Raw genomic sequence first — 11,893 nt, forward strand, 5'->3', positions numbered from 1 at the left:
TCTCCTCATAATGGGGGCCTTACAAATGTGCTTTTTTACCACAAAAATTACAAGAGGTAAATCTGGCTCCATACTTAACAACAAAGCCTAGAGAGATTTCCCATTGGGAGCAAGAAAAAAGGAGAGCTCTCTGCCCGAGCCCTTGTTCCCATGACTCAAAAGGATTAAAACCTATTTGCTCCAAGCTAATGGTTGTTTTTGTGAGCAAGGATTCTAGCTCCAAAAGGGAGCTAAGGAACAATTTCAAGAAGGATTTCAACCATTCAACTTTTGAAGGCTAGTTCAAAGGATTCTTCAAGAACTCAAGGGAAAAGGAATCACTCTCTCTCACAGACATTGTTTCTCTCTTCCCCTACTCTCAATGCTAAATTCTTGCATCCCAAGGCACAACTTTTTGAAATGTATGTCATAATTTTCATTTATGGGGATGATGCTTTTCTAGTGCTCTCATAAAGAGGTAGACACTAGAGTTGGCACACTACCAATAGTTTATACCCCTCTATTTTCACTATGGAGGACAAAGAGATTGAGAAATTCCATGCGGAGGGCTTCTACGTGTGGTAAACAAAGCTACAAGAATACCTTATGAGGAAGTAGCTATAGGCTGTTTTCAAGCCTAAGGAAAATGAGCCATCTACTTCTAAATGCACCCTGATAGAGCTCAAATTGCACAAGCACATGCCAAAGATGAACAAGCTCTATGGATAATTATCACATCTATAAATGATAATTATGTGTACTTCATAGATGGATGCACCACAACATTTTAAGAATGGACAATCTTAGAAGAAAATTTTGGTGGTAACCGAAAGAAAAGTAATTTTTCTTATCACAATCAAAACTCACTCCCAACTTGCTCAGACACTTGATCTTGACACAATAAATAAGTGAAATTTATAATTTATTTATTCAAATGTTCTATTCTTGCAAATATTGTCCCCAGTCTCGATGTTTCTAGTATACAATAATATCTAAATTTAAATCTCTAGCAAACACTCATTCATTCAAAATTCGTAATACATATGCAAGTTCAATTTAAATTCAAATTTTATTATTTATTGTATAATTTATGTTTGTATTATATTTCAAAATGCTAACTAACCTTTTATTGCTTTCTCTTCACACTTTGCTTTGAATCGTCGTATTGACTGTGCACTGCTCCATAACTTGGCTCTAGTGCGCTTGTCCATGCCAAGTTTTGTTCACTCATCCACTCTAATGATCACTTCGCTCACTTCTCCTTCTATCAATGTAAACACACTCTCTACTACCTATTCCCTTCACGACCACGCTATTTTTTCTTCACTAACATCCTCTATCTCGCTCTTTAGGCGATTCATCCTCTATCTCTATCACTCTTGCTAACACTATCCTTCTCTCTCTACATTCACACATAGCACACACTTACATGCATATCTATTTATATATCTTTTCACACCCACACACATATGCTCATGTATCTTTCTCTCTTTCTACTTGCTCTTTAGCCATGCTCTCTTCAGGCGACAATATCACACACACACAACTAGAGATATCTACCTCTCTATCTCTCTCTTGCTCACTCGTTAATCCCATAGCCTTAGTGACATTCTCTCTCTTCTGCAATTATCTCTCTCCCTAACTAACTCTGCAAAGCTCGGTGGCATCTCTTTCTCTCTTCTTTCTCATTTCAATCCTACAGCAAGTACCTTCATCACTCTTCTCTAACACTTGGCTACTCTCTCCCTCACTCAAAAGCTCTAACTCTCTTCAAGACTCAGCATGCTCGCGGCTATGGCCTGCATACCCTCAGTCGGCATGGCAGCCCCTAGTGCCTCTTCAACAGAGAAACCCTCGCTCTCTACAGCAGCACCATACAGGGGCTCTCTCCCTAATTCCCCTCATGCTCTCTCTCAACCCCTTCACTGGCGATCATGGCGGCCTCTAGAATCGCCACCCTCTTGGAGACTCAAGTGCACTCGCCCTGCTCTCGGCTATGGCCTAGCAGCTTCCCCGGACTCGCGACCCCTCTCACACACTGTCGACACACCTCTCTCTCTATTCGCGGCCTACGTGCCCGTCTCGCCCCACTGGCTCACTTGCAGAACTGCTTGCGGCTATGGCCTGCATGGCCTCGTGATCTCTCCTCTCTCCATGCAATCAACACACACAGACAATCAAGCAGGCATCATTCCCTTTCTAACTAACTAGCTCTCCAGCAATTTTCTCTCTCTCACATCACAGGACCCATACACTCATACTACACTCTCAGGCTCTCTACCCTCTCAGGCTCTCTCTTCTCCAACAACCTAGGCTCGCGACTTTCTTCTCCTGCAACTGCTTGCATATCCCCTCCTCTGGCAACCGTTTGGATCTTCATGACCACACACAACATAATTTGAAAATTGTTTATTTAAACCCTCGTTCACACATACACATTTAGTGTCACTTACACAAATGGAATGAACGATCTCCTCTCTCTCTCTAACTCTACTCGCAGGCAAGACCTATTTCCTCTCTTTCTTTCTCTCTCTCTATCCTTAATTACACGTGGACCAACATCTCGAACACTCTCTTTCTCTGCACATGGTCGCCATCCTCATGGGAGGATGCATAGCTCTTTTAACTCTCTCGCTTACTCTAACTACCCTAGCAACCACCTCTGCTGAAGGTGACCCCTCCAGGCGACTTATAGAATCACCAACTTATGAGTTTACCTCGAAGGGAACACAAGGAGCTTTTGACATGTTACCATATAGAAATTCGTTTTGGGTTCCATGTACTTCCTAGATCTAAGTAGGAAGTAAGGAGCTTTTTGCTAGATTGAACTAGAAAATTCATAAGTTACTATATGATAGGTCTATAATTGCTGGATGGAACTAGAAACTTTCAAGTACCTCTAGATTTCCTATATAGTACTAAGTGGAGTTGCTACATAGAAGTAGTAAATCCTTGGTCTAATGCAATTACTATATAGCAACTATGTTGAGTTGCTAGTTGGAAGTAGTAAAACCCAATTCCACACAATTACTATATAGTAACTATGTTTACTTGCTAGTTAGAAGTAGCAAATCCTAAATTCAATGCAATTACTATATAGTAATTATGTAGTCACTAGTTATAAGTAACAAATTCTAGCTGGTCCAACCCACTTACTAAGCATGCCTTTCCACATCGCAATATAGTGATTACTTTATACTAAGTACTAATCATAATACGTATTCTTTTAATATATGTATGTACTATGGTACTTATACTATGTTTTATTAAGCTATTTTGTGATGTTTTTATTTTTTCTCGTAATTCATTTTTGCAAAGAAGCATTGGACTGCATTATAACTCTCATATTCCATGACCTTGAAAAAATCAATACCTAAGGTTGGGCACTTGTCTATATCATTTCTCATATCTTAGAGTTTTTTTGTCTTTTTAGAAGGTATATTGTATGGTGAGATTTTTCCAAGGAAAGTTGTGCAAGACCTATTTAGTGTGTCTACTTTCAAAGGAGAGATTGTGGTGCCATCTCTTACTTTTTTATGGTGTGATTATGAAAATACTTATTAGTGTAGCTTAGAGGTGATACAAGTACTGCAAATGGTGCTACACTCCTTGAAACTCATTGCATATATATCTAGTTCAACGGGAGAATGCATTTCCTACTACAAGAGGCAATAGATTGAAAACTTTAAATGTCAAATATCCATCTCCACTTGATGCTTGTCCATACATTGGGGGCTTTTTACAAGGAAGATACTCTTTGTTGTGAGATCAAATTTCTCCAATAAAAAATAAAAAATTGTAGCTTTTCATAAGAACAATGATCGTCTATCAAATCAAGATGCATATCTAGAATTTGAGTTGACTATGTAGGCTTTGGAGATGATTTGCTTCATTATTTTTAGGTATAAATTGTCCTTTTTTGGAGGTAATTTGTGGCAAATTACATCCCTAGCAATGGCAAGCACTCAAAAACGGATCTCATTTGTAAAAAAGGAATAAAAATTAGAAAATAACGCACAAGGGTATGTCGGGAAATTTTGAAATTTGCGTATTATGGGAATTTCCACAAATTAAAGGAGTATTTTGGTAAATTTTCCTATATATATATATATATATATATATATATATTATGTTGTTTCACATCAGGTGAAGGTGTAGTGAGAATGGGAGATTGTTCATGATTGCTTATCAAAGCATGATGAGAGAGCTAAGAATGGAAGTAAACTCACAATGTGGAGCTCATGCCTTTCTGTTGTGGTCTAGTTCATTGAAGCAGGAGACATCAATCAACTTGTATTGAAGGTGTCTACGATGAAGCTAAGTGCCGATATCTTGTGTGTGTGATGCTTGGCATATGAAGCACAAGAGAAGATTGAGGAAGGTATGAGGTGAAGACACAGGAAGGTACACATCTTTTCCTATGTCGAGGGATGCAAAACCAAAACCTTTTCTTTAACCATAGAAAATAAGCACAAGACTCCCGTTAATTTCTAGGTTAAATTTGAAACTAGAAATGGCACGATATTAAGTTGAGACACATTTTTCCTAAACATGGTGATATTGTTTATTGAGCAAAGCTCATGAAATATATTTTATGATATGCATTGAGAGAGAGAGAGAGAGAAAGAGAGAGAGAGAGAGAGAGAGAGAGAGATAGAGAGAGAGAGAGAGAGAGAGAGAGAGAGAGAGAGAGAGAGAGAGAGTAGGCTTGCCAAAACATTTTTCTTAACCATAGAAAATAAGGACAACACTCCTGTTTGTAGGTTAAATTTGAAGCCTTTGTCGGCAACTATGCTAAAATGTCTTATATTTGTTGAATAATTAGGGTAAAAAAGAGATCTAATTATTGGGTGCGTAGACTTGATGTGTATTTAGAGAGAGAGAGAGAGAGAGAGAGAGAGAGAGAGAGAGAGAGAGAGAGAGAGAGAGAGAGAGAGAGAGAGAGAGATTTTTTAATAATTACCACTTCAAACTTATTAGGTATTTGTAATCACATTGTCGTTATGGAAAAAGATCAAGAATTGCCTTGGAATGTTATGAAAGCCAGCGCTTATAAGGTTCGGTTTGACCTCGTGAAAAGCGTTGTTGATGGCTTGAAGGAAAACGGAGTCAACATAGATCATTGGCCAGAGACCTTCTATTATTTATTTGGCAAAGATGGGCCTCCCACATGTGTAGTAACCATCTTTATAGACGATTCTATAGGGTGGCATGTAAAATTGGGTGTGCTATCATTGAAAGCAAGTCTTGGGCTTGTATCTGGTTACAAAATCTCTACCCTAGGATTCCAAAGTATGCCTATTGATGTAATTCACTCTAGGCTAAAGCTTTTACTAAGCCTCATACCCAACAAGAAAATTTGGAGTTGTGTTCTTCCTCCATTGGTTGTAGAAGATGCTCCAGGCTATGATTATAATTTGTGATTAAGAAAGTTCTTATTTAAAGTGTGTCATCTTCTTTCATTAAAAAAAGATCAAAACTTCTATTCTTGCTTTGTTTTCTTTCTTAATGATGATCTCAAATCTGTATTGACGTAAGAATTCTTTCTGAAATATAGAGTGTTTATGAGTCATGAGTCAAAGTCTATCTTGGAAGTGCTCGTGCGATTACCTTTGCAAACACTTATCAAATGGGTGTGCTTTTGTAACAAAGAGGACTTTCTATCATCACCGTCAACAAGATGCACTGGGAAAAGTCCACCCATCAGTAAGTAAAAGGAGAAGGGTGCAGCTAGAGTCAGACTGCCCTTCCACGTCAGCTCTGGTTACACCTCTATCTACACCTACAACTATGTCAACTCTTCTTGAACCCCAAGTTTCTCCCTCTATTGGTCCAATTAATAGAGTGGAAAGGTTTAGTAAGGGTGAAAGACACACTATTTGCCGTTGCTCACTGTATTGCGGAGGCGGTCGACAAGTTCATGCTTCGACTTATTATCGTCATCAAGATCTCTTAAAAAAATATGATAGGTGTACAAGATAAAATGCTTCGCTTGATGTTCGGCGATTTTGGGGGATCAAGGGTCAGTTGTCCAAGCGCCAAGCAAAGTTTAGCGAGACTGCTAATTCAGCTCCCATCTACATGGGAAGGAGACCTTGGTGGTATTAGAGTCCCTGCATGTTGGGACCAACTACAGACAATGCTGAAAGGGCTCGGAATGATTTCTGCCCAACGTTATCGTGTCTGCACAGGATATCAAGGGGCAAGGCATCCGCCACAACTCCTTCAACCAAGTTCGGAAGATAATTTTATTGGAGAAATGCCAAAGTGTTTATGCTCTAGAGAACCTCGCTCTAAAAAGCTAAAGCGAGATTGCCTTCAGTGTTGTGAAAAATGCCCCGTTTGTGAAAAGCCAAGGAAGTGTGTGCTATCTTTCGACTATATACCAATTGAACCTCAATTAAAGCTTTTGACTAAATGCAATACATTTTGTCATGAGATGTTGAATGTATGGCGCCATAAGCAAGAATGGCTTCCTTAAATTGTAAACGATGCACAAAGAAGGATCGTTGATTTCTGGAATGGAACGAAGTTCCAAGAAGTAAAAGATTTCTGGGATCCAATGGTTTTATATGAGCTACCAGTGGTTTGCTCTAATCTAGTGTGCAAAAAGATCTACACCACTTTTCCAAGCTCTAAGCGACATGAAGCCTTGCAAAGAGGATGGGATGCAGATAAAGGAGCTTATCAATTCACGTGTCTCGAATGCTTGGAAGATATTCAATGCAACAAGAAATTTCAAAGGGTTAGTTATCCATGTATAATTTTTGTGACATTATTTCACTCATCTTTAATGCTAATATGTGTGATGGTGTGGTCAGGGTGATCCCCGTAATGTAGCATTGTTGCTTCATTGGGACGGTTTTCAGACGTCCTGGACGACTCAAAAAATTTGTGGTGCTGTGGAGATTTTGTTGCTGAATGCAGGTCCCAACTCCTCCATAGAGGTCTTGCCAGTATTGTTTATCCCGCAAAGTTGTAAAAAGAGTATAAAGAGCTCTGGCGATGTTTTTGCAACATGCTTAACTCCTTTAGTGGATGAGCTAGAGAAGTTATATCTTCATGGAGTGGATGTGATATATGAGTATCCAGTAGAAAAAGTTTTTGAGGATCCTGAAGGTTATTCAAAGTTGTGCACGATACGCGCCATGGTGATGATGGTTACTGGAGACCACCCTGCACAGTGCAAGATAGGCATGTTAAAAAATGGAGGTAGTGACTTTTGCAGGCGTGACAAGGCACAAGCAACTCTAGTGAAAGATGGTACAAAACTGGATGGTCGATATGTTTATAATGAAAATCGCTATCAAAGTAGATTTCCACCGCCACATAGAACTGTTGGTGAGATGAAAGCTACTTTGGAGGAAGCCAGGCGATGCTGTACACAAGTTGAAAAGGAAGCAGCCTTGAAAAAAGCAGGTCTCTCAGGGGTCTCCATCCTGTGGAGACTTACTGACTTATATGGTTTTGATGTATCCCTTGACTGCGTGTACGATGTGATGCACACAATGTCATTAAATATATTTAAGAAGTATATTTCACATCTAATTCAGAAGGCCGATGCTTCTCAAAAGAAGGAGATAGATGCAGCTGTGAGAGAACTCACCAAGGTGATGCCTAGCTCAATTCGATATGGATGGTGGCCAAATGCTCCAAGTGTCTATTGTGACTCTTTTAAGGCTGAGGAGAATCAAAAATTTATTCAGTGGTGTCTTCCTTATATTCTAAGGACAGTCAATGGGATAGATAAACAGATGCAAGTTCTGGGCTATTTATTGATTGATATAGCTCATAGTTTCTACAATTACTCTAGAGATCATGGCTGGTCCATTTTTGATATTCAAGTGGTAAAATCACTTCTACAATCTTGGAGAATTCAAACAGAAGAATACTTCGGAGCAAATTCTTCTCCCTTGGAACATGTTGCTGGAAGTGGTGAGCTTCTTGATGATGTGATACGTCATGGTCTACATGATCGGTACTGGTGTTATATCTTTGAGCGTCTTGTAAAGATATACAGCACCATCAAGACAAATAATATGCAGGATGAAGCATCATTTGTCCAATATTACTTGAGGAAGTTCTTTACTAGAGTTTTTCAGATTGTGCAATCAGACAGTGATGGGCTTCTTCCGGAACAAAGATTCTTAAGATCTTTGCATGCCTCTATGGGTGGCACTTTCAGTAACTCCGCTATAGAAGACTACTCAGAGGAGTGTCCACTGCAACATATGGATGGTTTAGCAATTGTTTCGTCTATTGGTGCAGCGAAATCTTTGTGGAATACCATGTTGAAACATGGTCAAAGATCTTCATGTATAGATAGCCTTCTTCTCAAAGGCATTGCAATTTCAAAGAAGCGATGTGTTTATCGGAATCCAACAAGTGAGGAGTCTACCTTTTTAAGGAGCTTTTGGAACATTGAAGCAAGCATTCCTATTGCAGAAGTAAAGGCGTATGACAAGGTTCTCTTCAGAGGGGAAATATACAAAGTTGGCTCTGATGTGGTGGTGAAGGTTGATGATATAAATCAACAAGTAGAGGAAAGGGGCCATTGGAAAGCTTGTATAACTTCTTTTTTCTCTATGCAGCATCAAGGAAAGTCCATGCTTTTCTTTGCAGGGAGATACTATAAGCAATGCATTGTAGGTGATACTCATTCAGAACGATTACTTATTGATACAGTTACATGAATGAGTGTCCTTGAAAAGATACCGTTGCCCTTCACTTGGGATTGTATTCGCCCAATCTCATCTTTGCTACGTAAGTTTATTCCAATGCCATTATCGCGAGGACATAAGTTCATAGCTTATGAAGTGAAAGACTTAAAGAGAAGGGATAGATTGCTAGAGGAAGGACAATGTGGAAATGTTCCTTTATGGCTCCAAGAGCATGATATAGTAAAAGTATGCATCGAAAATGGAGGTGTGGAACAATTGAAGCATGCCGTGGTTAGGGAAATAAACTGTGAGGAAAAAATGGCAAAGCTTGCTATACTAAAGCCTCCTATGCATCAAAGAAATATTTGGAAAGTTCAAATAGAGGAGAATGAATGGAGAAGTTGGGATAGTTGTCTGTTTCTGCTCAAAGGTTGGGTTGTAGTGAAGAAGAAGAAGATCACTAAGCTAGGGGAGCTTGATCGTTGGGTACCTATTATATGGCGCTCCAATGAATGATTATATTTTGTAATTCACTATTTGAACATGTCTAAAATGTGTCAAGTTTACATTTAATTTGTACCCCACTATTTGAGCATGTATACAATGTGTCAAGTCTATATTTAATTTTGTAACCCACTACTTAGATATGTCTATATTGACTTAAGTCTCTTTTTTAAAAAGTGATTTAACTTTTTTTTATTGGTGGTTGTTAATTATTTTTATATGTGTGTGCTTGTTTGACTTTGTTAGGGTAAATATGAGTTGTCCGCAATCTATTTTAGCTGCATTGCTTTCGAAACCTCATGATGAAGCTCTCAAAGAGTTGAGTGTATGGAGAGCCAATTATGCTGGGAACAAAAGAATTTTAGGAAATCCTAATAGCATTACTACACATGGGGATCCACCTTGTGCAACTAAATATGATCCAGAGATATATGACCAGGTGTTTAGACCTCCACCTCCCACACATAGAGACGCAGGGAAGCTTTATGGTAGAAATTTTCTTTTGAAGTATCATCCGGATCAATATAGAGTGTTATACTCTAACTATGGGGAGGTGGGAAAATGGTTTGCAAAAGCTGACTCTATTGGTGACCTTCGAAACAATCTTGAACGAAAGAGTCAAGTTATGAGCATCATTGGAGACAACATAGGCAAACTCAAAGACATTGTCATAGATGGAGCTTCTTATCCTTGGAAGGAGGAGGATATTTATTTATGGTGTATCAAGTCTCTTGCCGCTAAGCGCAAGTATACCAAACGAAAGGCCCACCAATCAACGTCTTCCATCGAGTGGATCTACGGTATGGTTATTTAATGCATTAATAAAGATATGTTTTTTGTGTGTTTTATACTTACAAGATATTTTTAATGCAAATATAGGCCATAAATAATGATTTACATGATAAGGATGTTGGGATGCAACATGGAGAATCCAATGACTTGGATAAAGATGATTCTCCTAACCAAATGGTAAGATAGCTAGCATGAATACTTAGTGGCTTATTTGATGCTTTTTTTCATCTACATTTTATTTTCAATAGGTAGAGAATGCTCACGATGACAATGCTTTGGCAAAGATTACTGACATGGATACTATTGTGGTAATTGAAAACAAGATGGAAAAGGAGGCACCAGCTAATGTGAGTCATTGGTTACTACACACTATTCATCTTGAGCTTCTAAATGTGTGTTCTTAAAGTTAAATTTGTTTATGGTTTATTTATGAAAACTTAGGAAGATGTAGAAGTATATATTCCAGAAATTCCTTGGCAAAATAATGATGAAGAAAATGATGCTTATGAGGTATGTTCAAAAGTACTCTCTCTCTCTCTCTATCTATATATATACATATATATATATATATATATTTATATTTATATTTCACTTAAATTATGATTATTTTTTATTTAGGAGTATCAAAGATTTATATCAGATGGGAGCTTTGGGGTTGCTTTGGAAGAAAAAAAATCTTATGAGAGTTCACATGGTGTTGATCATAACAATGTAGAGAACAAGGTTTGAGTTTGAAGTTATGTTGTTTGATGCATAAAATACATTTTTTGTATTGCTTGATTATTGTGATTGTTTGGTATATAGAAAATGAAAGATAACACTTCAAGTGAATTTTGCGATTCAAACGTAGATCTGCTCTCTAGAAAAAGTGTGCGAAAAAGAAAGGTATGCTAGTAATATATTTGTGTTGAGTAGCTTGATCGATATTGGATTTTACTTTCTTTTATAAGTTGTTGTGTGTCGTGTTTTTAGGCTACGAGTAAGCTTCAGGAGCTTCTCAAAAAAAAGGAGAAAGCTTCAAAGGTTTCCAATAACAAAAAGAAAAAGGTAAATTGGTTAAGTTAAGCTATATAAATGAAATCTTGGTAACTAGGATTAAAACTATATTGTTTTCATGTTTAAGAACTATCAAGTGGATCCAGAGAAGAGAGTATTATTGATGAAAGCTCTGATTTAGAAAAAAAGGTGTGTATTTTGTTAGGTGTACTACTTGCACTATACTTTGACTAATACACATAGAGTTTAACTAGATGATGACTGATACTCTTTGTTATTTTTTTGTAGGCACGAGAGTTATGTGTAAGTGATAAAGAAGCCATTCTAATGAAATGGCTTGGTACTAAGAAGATTGAAAACATTTATCATCTTGTAAAACCTACTTATACTGCTCTCAAAAAAACACATTCCTTCTTCAAGAGGAAGGCGGGTGACACCAATTCTTTTACCATGTGTGAGGATTTAGTGACTTGGCTCTTAGTGAAGAGCATAGTTTGTATCAATTTTGATAAGGTAGGAGCTTTGTCACTCAAAGATGTGGAGTTGGCAAATGAAGATTGAGATTTGTATCTTTGAAACTTCTATGTGTTTGAAAGTGACATTATCTTATTGAACTTTCATATTTGGTTACATGTACCTCTCTTGTTAAGTTGATTAAATCATTTCCTGAATCACTTAAAGATTTGACTTAGCATACATTCTACTAGTTTAGATTTTCTATATGTCTACCTAGTTTAAATTTTCTAGGTCATTAACTAGTTTAGATTTACTTGGTGACTTATTAGTTTGGATTTGCTAGATGATTAACTAGTTTGACACACTAAGGTCAAACTAGCAAGTGTGAAGAGTTTCTACTTAGATCTAGCAACTTAGTTACTATATGGTAGTACCATTTGCCATATAGTAACAAACTTACTAGATTGACCAACTAGAAACTGTCTCACAGTTGCTAGTTTGCACTT

At 37.7% G+C, this 11,893-nt stretch overlaps 1 protein-coding gene across 1 annotated transcript; it reads left to right on the forward strand.

The window, feature by feature from the left end:
• Positions 1-4,226: 4,226 nt before the first annotated feature.
• Positions 4,227-5,413, forward strand: LOC147419929 (uncharacterized). Its single transcript, XM_086506334.1, has one exon. It carries the CDS (start codon positions 4,983-4,985, stop codon positions 5,400-5,402), a length of 420 nt encoding a protein of 139 aa, XP_086362460.1. The 5' UTR covers positions 4,227-4,982; the 3' UTR covers positions 5,403-5,413.
• Positions 5,414-11,893: the final 6,480 nt, after the last annotated feature.

This window comes from Adiantum capillus-veneris, chromosome 29, assembly GCF_014529385.1.
Source record: "Adiantum capillus-veneris isolate H3 chromosome 29, ASM1452938v2, whole genome shotgun sequence".
Classification (NCBI taxonomy): domain Eukaryota; kingdom Viridiplantae; phylum Streptophyta; class Polypodiopsida; order Polypodiales; family Pteridaceae; genus Adiantum; species Adiantum capillus-veneris.

What these genes read in the sequence shown, in the direction of transcription:
- LOC147419929 (XM_086506334.1), top strand. Translation starts at nt 4,983, where the DNA reads ATGGAAAAAGATCAAGAATTGCCTTGGAATGTTATGAAAGCCAGCGCT.